Source organism: Microcebus murinus, chromosome 10, assembly GCF_040939455.1.
Source record: "Microcebus murinus isolate Inina chromosome 10, M.murinus_Inina_mat1.0, whole genome shotgun sequence".
NCBI lineage: Eukaryota > Metazoa > Chordata > Mammalia > Primates > Cheirogaleidae > Microcebus > Microcebus murinus.
This window is the reverse complement of record NC_134113.1, coordinates 6088562-6107666: the sequence shown is the minus strand read 5'-3', so window position 1 is coordinate 6107666 and position 19105 is coordinate 6088562. Positions and strand designations below refer to the sequence as shown.

The following is a 19105-nucleotide window of genomic DNA, read 5'->3' as shown; positions in this document are numbered from 1 at the left end:
GTGCAGGGGGTGGGGGTGAGCAGTCGGCCCACGTGGAAGCCATTCAGCCTCGGTAACCGGTGGCCGAAGTCGTCCCAGGACCAGCAAGGTGAATCCCTGGCTTCCACGGGGAGACCTGAGGCCCGGGGGCTGGCGACTTGCCCAAGTCACACAGAGGGAAGGGACAGGCCTAGGACTGAGCCCAGCCTGGTCTGACCAGACTCTACAGCAGGTTACTCAGACAAGCTTACTTTATACCAATACTCACTCTCTTAACTCCTCACATTATAAAAAAGACGGGGCATTCAGATCCTCCACTTAAGTAAGACTCAAATAGAAGGAAGAGCCTTTCACGAGGAAAAGAGACCTTCGGTTTATGTTAGGACTAGATTAGAGCCCCAGACCCAAAGAGGGCCCACAAAGCCCTGTGTGTCCACCCTCACCAGCCTCTGCTGCCCCCTCTCAGGCCACTGCCCTCAAGCCAGGGGCTCTGGCCACCCTGACTTCCTTTTGGCTCCTGCAATTCTCCTGCCTGCCACGGGACCTTGGCACACACCACACCCCTACTCCAGCTCTTCCCCCACCTCCTCCGGATTATCCCTGCTCGTGCTTCAGAGCCCAGCTCCAGCACCACCTCTGCGGGGAAGCCTTCTCCAGCCACCGGACTGGGGGTCCTTTGCTTCTTCGCTCTTTCAGGTGTGGCTTCCCTACCTTCAGAGCAAGCAGCTCAGTGTGTCATTACACGTTCATCAGTGTGACTATTTGATGACTGCCTTTCCCCAGAAGCTCTGGGCTCCATGACATTAGCTGCCAAGGTAGTTTTTGCCCCTCAGTGTATCTTACTTAGAGTGGGACCAACTCGCACAGGTGCTCAATGAGTACAGACGCTCCTCAACTTACGACGGGTTGTGTCTCCATAAACCTGTCCTAAGTGGAAAATATCGTAAGCCAAAAATGCACTTAATACCCCTAACCTACTCAACATCACAGCTTGGCCTCGCCTACCTTAAATGTGCTCAGAACACGGACGTTAGCCTACAGCTGGGCAAAATCACCCAACACAAAGGCTAATTTATAATAAAGTATTGACTTTTCCACATAATTTATGGAATACTGTACTGAAAGTGAAGAACAGACTGCTGCATGGGTACTCGAAGTACGGTTTCTACCGGATGTGCGTTGCTCTCGTGCCATCGGAAAGGGAGAGACTGTGAGCCTGGCCACCGTGAAGTCTGTGGCAGTCCGTGCTGGTGGAATGGATAAATGACCAAGCAGGTAAAGCATCTCACGCACCTCCCAGCCCTGTGAGGTAACACTGTTTAATGCTGGCACTCGGCTGATGATCCCAGGACAGCCTCGCCTGAGGCTCAGAGCCCCCAGTCCCCTCAGTGCCAGGGCCTTAGTCAGGGCACAGCTTGGATATCATTCCTATATCCGCCCTGTCCTCTCTGGCAAAAATAGAAAAAGGAGGAAGCCCACGAGGCCAGCCCGTCCCATGGCACAGAGCAGGCCCACTCACCCCGTGCTTCTGGATGGCCACGTTGGTGAGATGCACGAACATGTTGTCCAGCTCGCTGGTGCTCGGGGTGTACTTCACCGTGCAGAACCGGCAAAACCCCAGCTTGTACCTACGCAGGAGTTTAGATTGATTCAAAGTCTGAGGGAAAACATAACTAAAATGTACCACTTCATTCTCTAAAAGGAGCTGCCTTTTGTTTTTGTTTTACATTTTTAAAAGAGCTGCTTTCTTATCTGTAAGACTCACATCAGCATCAGGGTTAACTGCTCTGATTTTCCGTAACACTTACCCTGTGCCAGGCACTGCGCATGCATTGTTGTACTAAACCTTATGATGGTGCTAAAAAGCAAGCAGCATTAGGTTAAAACACAATCTTAAGAATGGAAACAAACCCCAAGGCCTCTTACATGTAGCAGCGCAGCGGGCGGTACGTCGACACCAGGACATATAAGCGCAGATCGAACTTCCTCCCACCAATTAGTAACGGGTTGTTAATATACAGAGAGATCACGTAGGCTTCTTTAGTAGACTGAGACACAAACCTAAACATCAGAGAAAAGTCAAAATTAGATGATAAAAGATATGACACCAAATCTAGAGGTTAACACAGAGGGGGCGAGGAAAAGAAGAAAACAAATTTTTTTAATTAAAAAAAAAAAGACATGACACCAAAGACACAATCCATGAAAGAAAGAATTTACAAGCTGGACTTCATTAACATTAAAAATTTCTGCTCTGCAAAAGACACTGCTAATAAAAAGATAAGCCACAGACTGGGAGGAAATATTTGCAAAAGACATATCTGATAAAGGACTATTATCTCAAATATACAAAGAACCCTTAAAATTCAACAGTAAGAAAACAAATACCATTAAAAAGTGGGCCAAAGACCTTAAAAGACACCTCACTAAAAAAGATACACAGATGGCAACTGGGCCTATGAAAGGATGCTCCACTTCATACGTCATCAGGGAAATACAAATTGAAACAACAGGCTAGGCGTGGTGGCTCACGCCTGTAATCCTAGCACTCTGGGAGGCCAAGGCGGGCGGATTGCTCCAGGTCAGGAGTTCAAAACCAGCCTGACCAAGAGCGAGACCCCATCTCTACTATAAATAGAAAGAAATTAATTGGCCAACTAATATATAGAAAAAATTAGCCGGGCATGGTGGCGCATGCCCGTAGTCCCAGCTACTAGGGAGGCTGAGGCAGCAGGATTGCTCAAGCCCAGGAGTTTGAGGTTGCTATGAGCTAGGCTGACGCCACGGCACTCACTCTAGCCTGGCCAACAAAGTGAGACTCTGTCTCAAAAAAAAAAAAAAAAATTGAAACAACGAGATACACCACACACCTATTACAATGCCCAAAATTCAGAACACTGACAACACCAAATACTGGTGAGGATGTGGAGCAACAGGAACTCCCGTTCATTGCTAGTAGGAATGTGAAATGGTACAGCCACTTGGAAGACAACTCGGCAGTTTCTTACAAAACTGGACATACTCTTACCATAGGATCTGTCAATCACACAAAGGAGTTGAAAAACTTATGTCCACACAAAAACCTGCACAAGGAAGTTTATAGTAGCTTCATTCATAATTGCCCAAACCTGGAAGCAACCAAGATATCCTTCAGTAGGTGAGTGGATAAACTGGTACATCCAGACAACTGAATATTATTCAGTGCTAAAGAGAGATGAGCCATCAAGCTATGAAAATACATAGAGGAACCTTGTATTACTAAATGAAAGAAGACAATCTGAAAAGGTTACATACTGCATGATTCCAACTATATGACATTCTGGAAAAGGCAAAACTATGGAAATGGTAAAAAGACCAATGGATGCCAGAATGAGGGGGCAGGAGGGATAACAGGCAGATCACAGGGGATTTTCAAGGCAGTGAAAGAAACTGCTCTGTATGATCCTGTGATGGTGAGTACATGTTGTTATATGTTTGTCCAAATCAAAGAATGGACACCACCAAGAGAGAACCCCAATATAAAATACCAGCTTTGTGTGACAATGACAATGTGTCAATGTCGGTTCATCAATTTGTAACAAATGCACCATTCTGGTGGGGGATGCTGATCACAGGAGACTGTGCACATGTGGGGAAGGGCACGTGGGAGCTCGCTGCACCTTATGTTCCATTCTGCAGTGAACCCAGAACTGCTCTAAAATATAAAGTCAATTAAGAAAAATTGGTAGTAAAGACCAAAGGTATATTTGTTTGGTGACAAGCTCCTTCCATCTCACAAAGTGAGAGGCTGGTTCACCAGGGAGGAAACAGGGGTGAGATGGTAGCCACAGGGGATAGCGGCCAGGGGACAGGGCCAGCAGCTGCAGGACAGCCCCCAGGAGCCCACCCAGGGAAGTACACCCTGGGCCCACCTGTCTGGGGCTAGCAAAGTATAACATATGACATAATGAGAAGGCGTCCCCTGCCACCCTGGAAATTCCTAACAGGTAAGTCACCTGCCCCGCTCGGAAAGGCTCACACCGAGGCTTTGCTCCAGTGGACCCAGATGTTTCCAAGCAGCTAAGGAAACTGCAGGGGCAGAGAGCAGCTAGCAAACCCAGGAGGACACTGGACCTGACCTGCAGGCTAGCGCACTAGGACGGTGACCTGCTGCTCGCTGGGGTGTGCCCGCCCCCCCCCCACATGCTTTACGCCTGTGAGCTCACCCCACCCCATCACAACCCATGATAGTGCAACAGGTGCCCCTGATGAAGATGAAGAATGTGCTCCAGATGAAGAATGTGATGCACTGAAAGTCTAAAAAGCAAAATGTATTGAGCCAGTAAGTGTCAGACTGGGATTCAAACCCAGGACCCCAGGGCCCTGAGCCCCCAGGACTTGAGCACACGCCTTGCTGCCTCAGAACTCCCACGACTGAGCGGGTCCCACGCCAGCTTGTGAGCAGAGTGCCTGCAAGGCCCCTGCCGGTGGCCCACTCCCCTTCCCTCTCAACTAGCCTGGGGAGGGTCTGTGATTAATCACGCTATTACAGCCACAGAGCCCTGCCACCACACCACGTGACAAGTGATGCACACCTCTGAGAGCAAGGGCCACCCAGCTCATGGCCAAAAGACTGCAGAATGTCACGGAACCGCTAACTGGGACCCAGCCCACGGGCAGGTGGCTCCCCACACTCACGAAGACGTCTTGCTGTCCCGAGACCACTTTTTGATCTGCGAGAGCTTGTTGATGAGGAAGATGCCCTTTCCCTGGGCCTTGCCGCAAGGCTTCATGATCCAGGTGCTGGACGGGCTCTTCCTGAACTCCTCCACGAACAGGTTATAGTCGGCGGGCAGCATGTAGGTGACCGGAACAAAGTCTGAAAGGCAAAGACGCCCAGCGCTGGTGACCAGCCAGCCCGACGGCGGCATGAACAGAGACACTGCGCTGCCTTTTCAGGGCCTGCTCCTCGGCCCCCGTGCACCCTCCCCGCATCTACAGACCAAGGCCTTCTAACACCAGCAAGTGACCTCTGTGGAGCTCTGCGTGCTGTAAGCACCTTACAAACCGGATGTATTTAACCCCCACAGCCACCTGTGAGCTAGGCACTGCTATTCCCATTTAGCAGATGAGGAAACTGAGGCCCAGAGAGGTCGGTTATATAATTCCCAGGTACATGAAGGGATTCTGGAGCCAACCAGCAGTCCAGCTTTTATCACCAGATGGGACAGGGACACACCATCCCTGTATATGACTAGACGCATGCTGACCCCTTGTGTGCAGCTCTGGAAGTGTCACCCACAAAGCACAGTCCCCAGGCAATTCCCAAGGCACTCACAGAAACTCAGATTCTAAACGTGAGCCCCTGCCAGCCCGCAATTTCTGGAGATGCCTGGAACCAAACAAGTGCACACCACACCCTGCACAGACACACTCACAACTAACTTGAGGCCACAGAAAAGGGCACCAACCCAGGTAGAGGTATTTTCCATTTTCATCTTTTTCTGCCAGCGGGCTGCCTTCTTTCTCTAGCTCCTTCCTGTATCTTTTAATATTCTTCACCATCAGGTCCTTGCGGGTCAGTTCGTAGTGGTTCGGGAAGTGGTTGACGATTTGATCATCCGAGAGCCGATATCCGGTTTCGACGCTGAACACGTTTCGGATGGTTTGCACGCTCATCCTGAAAGACAGCACAGACAGTGTGCAGGATGAAGCCGGCGGCAACGTCCATGTGGTGGCAGAGCCCGTGGTCACGGCCCTCGGACGCTGACCGGGAGGCCCACGCCCTCAGCGCCCCCGCCCGCCACGCCCTCAGCGCCCCCGGCAGCACGAACGCTTGCTGGGACTGGCCGGACCTGTGTGCCAGGCAGGAGCTGTTCTGATCCTGTGCCCTGAACAGTTTCACTCTCTGGCCCTGAGTCTGGCTCAATAAATATTTATTGATTACTGACAACATTGCTGGTAACGCAATGACCGAAACAAACGAATGAAAAGACAGGCCCATTTCGGACTCTAAAGTTAGGAAACTCACGTAATATTTGCATCCCCATTTAGGAAGGTCAAGGACCCCTTAAAACCAAAGTCACGGGGGCTATTTAAGGGCTTTGAGTCAGTGCTTCATGTTCTTTTTTTTTTTTTTTTTTTGAGACAGAGCCTCACTTTGTTGCTCAGCCTAGCTCACAGCAACCTCAAACTCCTGGGCTCAAGTGATCCTCTTGCCTCAGCCTCCAGAATAGCTGGGACTACAGGCATGTGCCACCATCCCCGGCTAATTTTTTGTATATATTTTTAATTGGTCAATTAGTTTCTTTCTATTTTTAGTAGAGACGGGGGTCTCACTCAGGCTGGTTTCAAACTCCTGACCTTGAGCAATCCACCCACCTCGGCCTCCCAGAGTGCTAGGATTACAGGCGTGAGCCACCGCACCCAACCAGTGCTTCATGTTCTTGAAGAGCTTGCCGGGGATGGAGACAACACAGTTGAAAGAGAAACGGATTCCTTCCAAGCCTCTAAGAAAGCCACCATCTCCCTGCCATACCCTTGTCCTCACCAGCCCCACAGAGGGACAGGGAAGGAGTATAGGGACAGGCTGGCCCTGCAGGGAGCCAATGAGTCACAAAACAAAGCAGGTTGCCACCTGGCTTTTTGGCTGTGGTCTCTGTCCCCCTCAACCACACCACCCAAAAGAGGGTACCCAGGGCACCCAAAGGGTTTCTTTGGATTCCATGATCATTAGAATAAAGGTACCCTGGCTGGGCACAGTGGCTCACGCCTGTAATTCTAGCACTTTGGGAGGCCAAAAGGATCCCAAGGAGGCAGGAGGATCACTTGAACCCAAGAGTCCCAAACTAGCCTGAGCAACATAGCAAGACCCTGTCTCTACAAAAAAATTTTTTAAAACTTAGCCGGAGGCCGGGTGCGGTGGCTCACGCCTAGCTCTCTGAGAGGCCGAGGCGAGCGGATTGTTCCAGGTCAGGAGTTCAAAACCAGCCTGAGCAAGAGCAAGACCCCGTCTCTACTATAAAAATAGAAAGAAATTAATTGGCCAACTAATATATATAGAAAAAATTAGCTGGGCATGGTGGCGCATGCCTGTAGTCCCAGCTACTCGAGAGGCTGAGGCAGCAGGATCGCTTGAGCCCAGGAGTTTGAGGTTGCTGTGAGCTAGGCTGACGCCACGGCACTCTCTCTAGCCTGGGCAACAGAGCAAAACTCTGTCTCAAAAAAACCAAAAAAACTGTAGCCATCTTTAATCTGCCACAAACCGGGTAGGCAGTTTTTGGGGAATTTTTGGTTTTGTATTTGTATGAACTCATAGATTCAAACACATATGATGAATTTCAATCTGTTGCAATTATTCTTACTGATGTTCAAATTGACCCTGTTTTGGGCAAAAGGAGCTCTTCAAGTTGACTCCTCACTCCTATTAATGTGACTCCAGTAGTTGTCAATACCGTCCTTGCTTTTAGGTACAATAAGCTATTCCAAGCTCACCTGGGATGTTTCCTCCTTATGCCTGGAATTGGTCATTTCTCCAAGATGCCCTTTATAATAGTGAAACATTTACCTACTCTGTAGATTGATTATAAAAATGGCCCCAACTCCCCACCTCTCTTGTTTCCGTCTCCCTTGTAATTTCTGCAGCAACTCCCATCTGCAGGCAAAGTCTATTATTTCCTCACCCCTTGAATCTTGGCTGACCTTATGCCTTGCTTTGGCCAAAAATAATGTGGCAAAAGTGATAGTGTGCTGATTCTGAGACTAGGCCTCAAAAGGCCTTGAGAGCTCCCACTCTTCCTCTTGGACCCCTGCCCCCACCATGAGGACAAGCCCAGGCTGGCTGGCTGGAGAGACATGAGAGATAAGTGAAAAAGTCCCTGTTTCCCCAGCCAGGGACATCTCAGCCAGCCAAGCCCCAATGACCACCAGCTGACAGCAGATGCATGAGTGAGTCTAGACAAGATCAGCTGAGCCCTGCCAGACCAAAAGAACCACCCAGCCAAACCTGTGAACTCGTGAACAATAAAAAGTGGTTGTCATAAGCCCTTCAGTTTTGTAGCATGTGTTACACAGCATTAATTTGGCAATAAATAACTAATACACCCAGCCCTAGCATAGTCATTGTTTTCATGTTTCACATTCCTTCTACTTACAGCCCACGTGCCAGCTGTTTTTACAGTTGTTAATGGAATACAAATACAATGTCATAATATGTTTTTCTTCTTACTGTTACACAATTTTCCAAATTACGCTATAATTGTTATAATTATTTTTATGACTGTACTATAATCCACTCAGTTAATGTACTTAACCTTTCCCTTACTGTTTAACATTTAGTTGTTTACAATATTTTATCCTAACCAATTTTTAAAAACCTGACAGTACACTTAATGCTTAGAACAGCAGCTCTTAAGATATCAAATAGCCAAAGCTATTACACCACTTAGCTTTCTTCTTCTCTCTCTCATTATCTCTCTTTTGTTATTCTTGTTAAGAATAGCTCCAAAATGCTTCTCATCTGGCATGAAGAAGGGAGTCACTGGGTCCCTGCCCAGGCAGCAAGCACCTGCTAAGAGTCTGCCAAAAGAACTTAGCACTGGCTGAGCCCATGGCACAGAGCTGTGGGCTACAAGGTGTCTCCAATATTGTCTCATTCAGCCTGTTCTTTCAGAGCGCCTATAAAACAGGACTCTGGATCAATTACTGCATTTTACCCGGGCGAGGTAAGAATGCAAACTAAATGCCAAAGCACAGGCAGGTGCCGAATGATTATAAATGCTCTATCTGCACTCCACGCTCCTGAAGACAAACTAAGTCGTGGTTGAAAATAGAGGTGACTTAACTGTAATTAGGGGCAAAGGAAGGGCCGTCCCTGTGCTCGCTCGTGGAGGGAGGCGCTGGGTGCCAGTAAACCGTGTGCCCAGGCCCATGCCAGGCTCTGGAGACGCTGAAATAAGCCAGGCAAGACCCTCCCTCTCAAGGGTTCTCAGTATAATGTGAAGAGGGGACGGGTGGGAGACTGTAGCACACAGCGTCTGCTGCCACGGCAACTAATGATGCCACCTGGGAGCCTGAGAGGAGGGGCGGCTCCCAGAGCAGGCAGCCCTCCCACTGGTGCACAGGGGATGGTGACAGCGCACACTTACAGAGCACCTACTACGTGCCAGGCATGCAGAGAAGCCAAGATGTGAACTGAGGCAGGATCTGGCTCCAGAGTCTGGGCTTCTAACCCTGGACGCGCTGTCTCTGATGATGGGTTGGGGTTTGCCGTGTGTGTGCGTGTGTATGTGCGCACGCACGTATGTTGGGAATGGGGCAGGCAGAATTACACCATGTACAAAGACATGTCTTAGCAGGTAAACAAAGAAAGACACACAGGCTGGGTGCGGTGGCTCAAGTCTGTAATCCTAGCACTCTGGGAGGCCAAGATGGGAAGACTGCTTGAGGCCAGGAGTTTGAGACCAGCCTGAGTAACATAATGAGACGCTGTTTCTACAAAATATAGAAAAAGTGGCCAGGCGTGGTGGCACACACCTATAGTCTCATCTACTTGGGTGGCTGAGGCAGGAGGATCGCTTGAGCCCAGGAGTTGGAGGTTACAATGAGCCATGGTGATGACACTGTACTCCAGCCTGGACAACAGAGTGAGACCTTGTCTCAAAAACAAAAACAAAAAGATGTGCAGGCCGGGCGCTGTGGCTCACGCCTGTAATCCTAGCTCTTGGGAGGCCGAGGCGGGCGGATTGCTCAAGGTCAGGAGTTCAAAACCAGCCTGAGCAAGAGCGAGACCCCGTCTCTACTATAAATAGAAAGAAATTAATTGGCCAACTGATATATATATATAAAAAATTAGCCGGGCATGGTGGCGCATGCCTGTAGTCCCAGCTACCCGGGAGGCTGAGGCAGAAGGATCACTCGAGCCCAGGAGTTTGAGGTTGCTGTGAGCTAGGCTGTCGCCACGGCACTCACTCTAGCCTGGGCAACAAAGCGAGACTCTGTCTCAAAAAAAAAAAAAAAAAAAAAAAAAAAAAGATGTGCAGCCTCCTGCACTTGGGGCGGGGTGGAGGGGAAGGGAAGTGGCTGAGAGAGGCCCAGTAACATCTCTCAAGGCAGCAGCCAGGAGCTGTGTAGGGCGGAAAAGCCCCATCGGCCCTAGTGTATTCCCTTCCCAGCCCCCAACACCTGAGGAATCACTGCAACACTCCAGACCCGGAGCTGCAGAACGCGACGGCCAGATGTAGCTGCCTTTCCCGTGTGTGCCCGCCAGAGCCAGAGCGGGGAGGCTGCCCGCGGCAGGAAGCAGGCTCAGAAGCCATTGCTGTCAACCTAGGGAGGGAGCAGACCAGGCCCACACCGAGGCCACCGTAGAAGAAGAAAAGAGGAGAGTAGAGGAGGACACAGCGCTCATCCCATGAGTTGGGAGAGGCAGAGAGAGGAGTCCAGGACGCATCTCAAGCTCCCGTCCGGGCACAGCGCGCCCACAGTCGGTGCCAGGCTGCTGTCTTTTCCTAGTCTCACTCTTCCACTGTGGGTATTGCTTGTTGATCAGTCCAACTAGCACCCTCTTAGCACACCAGAGGAGCAAAGGCAGGGCCCCAGCCCTCTCCCTGCACGCTCTCCCCGTCCCTCCAGGCACGGACTGGAACACTCGCTGGCTGGATGGCAGGCACTGGGGCTCCTGTTTCTCACCCAGATTCCCCAGTGTTATTTATTTATTTATTTTTTGAGACAGAATCTCACTCTGTTGCCTGGGCTAGAGTGCTGTGGCATCAGCCTAGCTCACAGCAACCTCAAATTCCTGGGCTCAAGCGATCATCCTGCCTCAGCCTCTGGAGTAGCTGGGACTACAGGCATGTGCCACCATGCCCGGCTAATTTTATATAAATACATATATATATATATACACACACACACATATACATATGTTTAGTTGGCCAATTAATTTGTTTGTATTTATAGTAGAGACGGGGTCTCGCTCTTGCTCAGGCTGGTTTTGAACTCCAGACCTTGAGCAATCCACCTGCCTCGGCCTCCCAGAATGCTAGGATTACAGGCGTGAGCTACCACGCCCGGCCTAATTTTTTCTCTATATATTTTTAGTTGGCCAATTAATTTCTTTCTATTTTTTTTTTTAGTAGAGATGGGATCTCGCTCTTGCTCAAGCTGGTCTCGAACTCCTGACCTCAAGCAATCCACCCACCTCGGCCTCCCAGAGTGCTAGGATTACAGGCGTGAGCCACCGCGCCCGGCCTCCCCACAGCGTCAACACGCTTGGCTGTGCGGAGACAGCTTGGACTTCACGTCCCAGGCTGACAGGCAGCGGGTGCGGGATACCCCACACAATGTGCACTCGTGACGTGCCCGCATGAAAATCGTGTGCTGGGAGACAGCACGACGCCACCACAGCGCCCTCTGGTGACACGGCGCTTCACGAGGCACGCTCTGTATCCGCGGTGCCAGACCGGTAACACTGAGTCGGCTTCAGAAAAGCCATAGAGCCCTGCCTTTCATACTCACCAGTAGAAATTCCAGTCTTCATTTTCCGTCACTTGGACCCATCCTCTCTTTTCAAAGTTATTGATCAACACCGACTTCTCGATATCAGTGACCCATTTCACTTTTCCTGCCATAATCCTAGAAGAGATCAAGTGGTTAGAGCTATGAAACTTCAACATCGACTAACTGCCCCTCAAGCCAAAGGAATCCACTGAACGCCACAGGAAACGAGCTTAGTCCCCACCCCAAGCTCACCCTCACCCCAGCAGCTCTCAACCAGAGGCAATTCTGTCCCCCAAGACATTTAGCATTGTCTAGAGACACACTGGCTGTCGCAGCTGGGAGGGGAATGCCTCTGGCATCTAGCGGATGGGGGCCAGGGATGCTGTTCGGCTTCTGACAACACACAGATGGTCCCTCACAGCAAACTATGCAGCCCCAAATGTCAACTTGTGTCATTTGGGGCTGATAAACCGGCTGAGAAACCCCAGTCTAGTGGGAGATAAAGGCCACCATTAAATAATCACCAAGCGTTCAAATGCAAACGCACCAAGAACCACAAAGGAGAGGCACACAGGGCTGTGCCAGCCCGGTGGGAGGGTGGGCCCTGCTCAGGGTGAGGGGGGAAGGTTGCCCTGAGGGGGGCCCTTTAGCTCACTTCGGAAGTGTGAATGGGGGTGGCATGTCCTTCCCCATCCCCAGGCATGGCCTGTAATTGCAGTGTGACCTTACATGTCTATGTGACCAAATGCCTCCCACTGAACACCCTCCATGGCTCCCGTGTCCTTAAAACACACAGACCCTGGCCTTCTCCTGCTTCTCCAGATCCACCCTGTGCCGCCTCCTTCCCGCTCTGTTCCTGCCACAGTGGACTTCTCTGCCCGCCCTCTCCCCAAGCCCAGGGCCTTGCATGTGCGGGGCCCTCTGCCTATGTCCCTCCGCCCTTGCTCTCTCCCACTCACCTGCCCACACCAATGAACGTCACTTCCTCCGCAAAGCCTCCCGCCCCTCCAGACCACCTGGCCCCTCTGCACCCCCGCAGTTCTGCAGCTTGCACCTGCTGTCCCAGCTGGAGGCCAGGAGCTGGCCTCGGCTCTGCTGCTACATGCCCAGAGCCCAGCTCCGTGCCTGGCCGTGGGGTGTTAGAGACTAAGACCCTCAACACCCCAACGACTTGTCCTACGCACGGGCCTCGCCCTGGAAAATTCCCAGGACGAAAATAAGCACCCAACCCTCCAGCTATAGCTCCGAGAAGAATGCACTCCATGACGTGCTTGCTCCAAGGTGTGCTACCTGCAATTGTTTGCTCCAGGGTGTGCTACCTGCAATTGTTCCCGACCCCGCCCGCCCGTTGAGGTTGAGTGATCAGTTACAAACAGCTTTGATGCAGATAAGATGCTAATTGGGGCTGATTGACCCAAACCCAAGCCTCATCATCACCCCACTCTATTTTTCTGTTCATACTTCCTTGTTTCTGTATGATTATAAAACCAGCAGAAAGTCTAAGTAAAGTAGACCTTGACAACCATTTGCTTGGTCTCGTTCCTTTCTCTCGCCCATCTCTTTCAGGCACGGTCCCCCTCACCCCCCCCCAGAGTAATAGAAGGTCCTGCGGGCCGGGACAAGTGGCGCCCAACGTGGGACTCGAGGTACGGACCTTTGTCGGATGACGCCAGAGCAAGCTCCTCGGCCGAGAAACCCCTAGAGAGACCTCCGTTCTGCCGCTCACAGAATCGATGGTCTGGTGAGTAGAATTTTTACATTGTCATCCCATCGAGATGGGCCATTCATTGTCTAAAGAGGCCGTTTTTATCAAGGATCTTAAGGCCTCACTCAGAGAGAGAGGAATTAGAGTTAAGAAAAAGGATCTAGGCCGGGCGCGGTGGCTCACGCCTGTAATCCTAGCTCTCTGGGAGGCCGAGGCGGGTGGATTGCTCGAGGTCAGGAGTTCGAAACCAGCCTGAGCAAGAGTGAGACCCCGTCTCTACTATAAATAGAAAGAAATTAATTGGCCAACTAATATATATATACAAAAAAAAAAAAAAAAATTAGCCGGGCATGGTGGCGCATGCCTGTAGTCCCAGCTACTTGGGAGGCTGAGGCAGGAGGATTGCTTGAGCCCAGGAGTTTGAGGTTGCTGTGAGCTAGACTGACGCTACGGCACTCACTCTAGCCTGGGCAATAAAGTGAGACTCTGTCTCAAAAAAAAAAAAAAAAAAAAAAAAAAAAAAAAAAAAAAGAAAAAGGATCTAGTAAAGTTTTTTGTGTTCATTGATCGTGCTTGTCCTTGGTTTATTATTGGTGGACCTGAGATTCACCCACACAAATGGCAAAAGGTAGGCAGAGATCTGAATAATTTACTTCTAGATCAGGGCCCAGATGCCGTCCCTGTATCTGTCTTCTCGTACTGGGGACTAATCTGAGATATTGTTGAAGGGGCAGATTCAGACCCCAATAAAAAGCAGCTGCTCTGCGTAGCAGAATTCTGCCTCCGACCCGTGTCACGGTCCGCTTCAAGAGCATCTTTAGAGGCGGCCGAAGGGTCGACTCCCCCTAATAATCTTGAGAGACTAACATGCCCTTCCCCTTGCCCCTCGGTCTGTATTAATATGCCCCCTCAAGACCCCTCGGCTGAGCTCCAGACATCTAGAGACGAGCCCCCCACTAATAGGCCAGGCACCAAGACCCTCTACCCTCCTTTGTCTGAGGGTACGGCTCCTCATGCATTTAATTACCGGGTGTTCAAACAACAACCCCCCCGAGAGTCCCTTGACCCCGCAGAGGAGGCGGCCCTATATCACGATTCCGAATGGCCGTCTCTTACCGCGGCACCCCATAGACCTCCTCCCTATGCATCCCAAATTTGCGCACCTTCATTAATGCCTCCCCTTACAATGCCCTTGCTTTTGCGTGCCAAAGAAGACTTAAGTCAAAGGGTTACGCAATTAAAAGATGTCTTACAACTTCAAAAAGAGTTTGTCCAGCTTTCCAAAGACTTGTCCTCCCTCCAAGATACGCTTAAAGATTCGGTCTTCATTAGCCACCCACATCATGAGACCGCCCAGTCATATGCCACCTTAAATAAGAAATCCCTAAAATCCCCCCATAAGGCCCTAGCATTCCCGGTGGTTACCCAGTCTAAAGACCTTGCCGCCCCTTCTTCGAGCCAGTCCCCGCCCCGAGATTCTGACAATGAGGATACAGAAGGGAGGGAAAGAGAAAGCGAAAGCGACGACCTCCCGGAAGAGACTGAATTTCGCAGACTAAAGTTCAAAACCTTAAAAGAACTGAACTCTGCCGTTAGGACGTATGGGCCCAATGCACCCTTTACCTACTCCCTCCTGGAGGCAGCCTGGGGGGAGGCGGCTACCTGCTCCCCGGAGAATGGATCAAGCTAGTACAGGCGGTCCTTTCTCGCGGGCAGTTCCTCTCATGGAAGGCCGACTTTCTCGACCGCTGCCAGACCACGGCTGCTAATAATTTAAAAAACCCCAATTCTGCATCTTGGACCCTTGGAAAACTTAGTGGACAAGGGAAGTTTGCCATTGAACAGCGCCAAAGGGGACTCCCGATTGGGCTCTTGTCTCAGACCGCCGCAGCCGCTTTCGGCGCCTGGCGAGCACTTTCCTCTACGGGATCTGTTCTCACTCCCCTGACTAAAATCACCCAGGGAGCTCAAGAGGGCTTTAGTGAATTTGTAGGTAGGCTTTTAGAATCTGCTGAGAGGACCCTCGGACAGGAGGATGGCGAAAATAAACTTATTAAACAATTGGCCTATGAAAATGCCAACAGCACCTGCAGGGCCATCCTTAGGGGCAAACTTAAAGACAAAGACCTTAATGACATGATTAGGATGTGTAATGATGCTGACCCCTTCGCCCATAAGGTGTCGCAGGCTGTGCAGCTTGCGGTCGGGGCTGCCATTCAAGGCACTGCGGCACAGAGAGGCTGTTTTAAGTGCGGTCAGCCAGGGCACTTTGCGAGGCAATGCCCCTTGGCCACTTCCTCTGTCGACCCTAACCCTCCTAAGCCGCCAGGCCTCTGTCCTCGCTGCAAGAGGGGAAATCATTGGGCCAATCAGTGCCGCTCTAAGACCAATTACCTCAGAAATCCCTTGCCCCCCCTTTCGGGAAACGGCCTGAGGGGCCAGCCCCGGGCCCCTCGCCCTATTCAATTTCAGTCGGCCTCGGGGAACAGCCGACAAGAGGATCCCCAGCCCCTAGACTCCTCCGAGCAACCACAGGGAGCGCAGGAGTGGACTTGTGTGCCTCCTCCGACACAATATTAAGACCTGAGGATGGTGTTCAAATTTTGCCCACTGGCTCCTTTGGACCCCCCCCCCCCGGCTAATATGTTCTTTTTTATTCTGGGCCGTGCCTCCTCCACTCTTGCAGGGCTCATAGTCCACCCCTCCATAGTAGATAGTGACTTTACAGGGGAAATTAACATCTTAGCCAGCACGCTTACCGGCCCTGTGTGTGTCTCTAAGGGACAGCGCTTAGCTCAGGCGTTACCCTTGCCCCTTAATACATCCTTCCCAGCCATCGCCTCTAACCGAGGTGCTTCCTGCCCTGGCTCTTCTGATCTCTATTGGGTCCAAGCTATCACCAAGGAACGGCCCACCCTGGGGCTAAAATTAGATGGTAAACTTTTTGAGGGCCTTCTTGATTCTGGCGCCGATTCCACAGTTATTGCCCAGGACGCCTGGCCCCAATCATGGCCACTGCAGCCTTCCCTTACGAACTTACAAGGTATAGGACAGTCTAGAGATACTCTCCAGAGCTCAAAAATTTTGACATGGGAAGACTCTGAGGGAAACAAAGGCACCACTCAACCCTTTGTAGTCCCAAACCTGCCTGTTAACTTATGGGGGCATGATATCCTTGCACAGATGAATGTCATTATGTGCAGCCCCATTGAAGTTGTAGCCAGCCAAATGCTTAAACAGGGATTCCTCCCAGGACAGGGCTTAGGCAAAGAGGGTCAGGGACTAAGAGCACCCTTGACCACCCTCCCTAAGTCAGACAGATCAGGACTGGGGTTCGAAGAACATTTTTTGTAAGGGCCATTGATCCCCCTGCACTTCAGGCAGATAAAATCACTTGGAAAAGTGACTCACCTGTCTGGATCGATCAGTGGCCCCTCCCGTCTAACAAGCTAGCTGCAGCTACAGCGTTGGTGCAGGAACAATTAGCTGCCGGACACATAGAGCCCTCTACTTCACCATGGAACACCCCCATTTTTGTCATTCAAAAAAGGACTGGCAAATGGCGGCTGCTACAAGACTTACTGGCTGTTAACCAAACAATGGTTCCCATGGGGGCACTCCAGCCTGGTTTGCCTTCGCAGTAGCTATCCCCAGAGGCTACTATAAGATAGTCATTGACCTGAAAGACTGCTTTTTCTCCATACCATTGCACCCAGATGACTGTAAGCGCTTCGCCTTCAGTCTTCCGGTAGTAAATTGTATAGGACCCTCCCCACGTTTCCAGTGGTGAGTATTGCCTCAAGGCATGGCCAACAGCCCTACCCTTTGCCAAAAATATGTGGCTCAGACAATTGATTCTTTTAGAATTCAACATCCTCAAATATATATAATTTATTATATGGATGACATTCTTTTTGCCGGAGCCGACGAGGCAACCTTACATCAAGTTACCATGCAGGTTGTCTCGGCCTTACAAGCTCGAGGCCTCCGCTTGTCCCCTGAAAAGATTCAGGTCTGCCCCCCTCACCTGTTCCTAGGTTTTGAATTGTTCCCCAATAGGGTCCTCTCCCAAAAAGCACAGATCAGAAAAGACTCTCTTCAATGCCTTAATGATTTTCAGCGCCTTCTAGGCGACATTAATTGGCTTCGCCCATATTTAAAACTCACCACAGGACAGTTAAAACCCCTATTTGACATCCTGCAGGGAGATGCCCATCCAACCTCTCCCCGCTCCCTAACTAAAGAAGGGCAGCAAGCGCTTAATTTAGTCGAGCAGGCCATAAATGCCCAGGCCATTGGCTATTTCTCCCCCGATTCCCCCTTGTACTTCATTGTCCTCCCTACCCCCTTTTTGCCCATGGGACTCTTTTGGCAGGGCAAGCCCCTTTTTTGGGTTCACCTATCGGCTTCCTCCCCTAAAGTTCTCCCCACCTACCCTTACTTAGTAGCTAAGATTATTCGCTTGGGGCGAGAAAACTCCCTTAAGCTCTTTGGAAAGGATCCAGATATTATAATACTCCCTTATAATGCTTCCCAAATTCGGTGGCTAATACAAACTGATGATGACTGGGCAGTTAACTGTACGTCTTTCCAGGGCAAACTAGATAATCATTACCCCCCTGATAAACTAATTCAGTTCCTCTATCGGACACCTGTAATATTTCCCAAAGAAACAAGAGTCTGTCTCACCTCCCTCCCTCAGCCTAAAGTTATTAAGACTGACAATGGGCCTGGGATATGTCAGCTCCAATTTTAAAAGTTTTTGTGCTCAGTTAGGCATTAAGCATGTTACAGGCATTCCTTACAACCCTCAGGGCCAAGGTATTGTAGAGAGAGCTCATCAGACGTTAAAAAATACACTCTCCAAACTACAATCGGGAGGAGGAATTTTATACCCCTTGACAGGTAATTCCAAAACCCTGCTTAATCATGCCCTGTTCATTTTAAATTTTCTCACCTTTGACACTGCCGGTAAAACAGCCGCAGACCGCCTTTGGCACCCATCCACCACCGATACTTATGCACAGGCCTTATGGAAGGAGCCGCTTACAGGCAAATGGCTGGGGCCTGACCCTGTCCTCATATGGGGAAAAGGACATGCCTGTATCTATGATACCCAGACAGAAAACGCCAGATAGCTACCTGAGAGAATGATTAAGTTATATAATCCACCCAGGGAACCCCCTGAGAAGAATTCTTGATTCTGTTCTCGTCCAGAAAAATGACTCCCCGAGAGAAGACGCTGACCCTCCTGTGCCTAGTTCTGGCCACGGTCAAGAACACCGCCGCAGCCAACATCCACCAGGTCTACAACTATACATGGCAAATAATTAATGAGGCAGGAGACGTTGCCAATTCCTCCTCGCACCTCTCCGCCACTACACCATGGGATCCACTAGAAGTCGACCTATGCGTGTTGGCCCTTGGAGCCCATGACTATTGGGGCACGCCCTCACATTTTGCACCACAGGTAAAACCCATTAACATGGGAGAACGAGACACCAGTTCTCGGCCAGGCTGTAGCTCTGGGGTTCGAAGGACTTATCTAACCATGGCCCCTATATATGTTTGCCCTGGGGCTCATCGAGACCGTTCTCTTGCTGAAGCATGTGGCTATGCCACTGACTTCTTTTGTGCCTCCTGGGGCTGTGAGACTACGGGCGATACCTACTGGAGCCCCTCCTCCTCCTGGGACTATATAACAGTCAAAAGAAAATCCCATTCCCCATACCACCTCAACAGCGGTCCGGTCCCCTTTAAGAAGGAGTGTAGCAACCAGTGGTGCAACCCCCTGTTGATTTCGTTCACCGAAGCTGGAAAAAAGGTCCCTTGGGACCAGTCCAGGGGATTCGAATGGGGGCTCAGACTCTACATATCTGGGAGAGATATTGGTCTCACATTTAAAATCAAGTTAATCAAAAGCCTCCCCAGAGGTCCCACAGT

The 19105-nt window shown here is 50.5% G+C and overlaps 1 protein-coding gene across 2 annotated transcripts in view; it reads right to left on the bottom strand.

Moving 5' to 3' along the window:
- TTLL1 (TTL family tubulin polyglutamylase complex subunit L1) overlaps positions 1-19105 on the bottom strand; it is a 36920-nt gene that overhangs the window by 12165 nt on the left and 5650 nt on the right. For both annotated transcript variants that reach the window (XM_076006934.1, XM_012741924.3), the window contains exons 2-6: positions 11476-11592; positions 5430-5638; positions 4657-4837; positions 1906-2040; positions 1499-1607 (exon numbers count right to left, since the gene is read on the bottom strand). In XM_076006934.1, the coding sequence (XP_075863049.1) occupies positions 1499-1607; positions 1906-2040; positions 4657-4837; positions 5430-5638; positions 11476-11588 (747 nt within the window). In that variant the 5' untranslated portion in view covers positions 11589-11592. The remainder of the gene's footprint in view (positions 1-1498; positions 1608-1905; positions 2041-4656; positions 4838-5429; positions 5639-11475; positions 11593-19105) is intronic.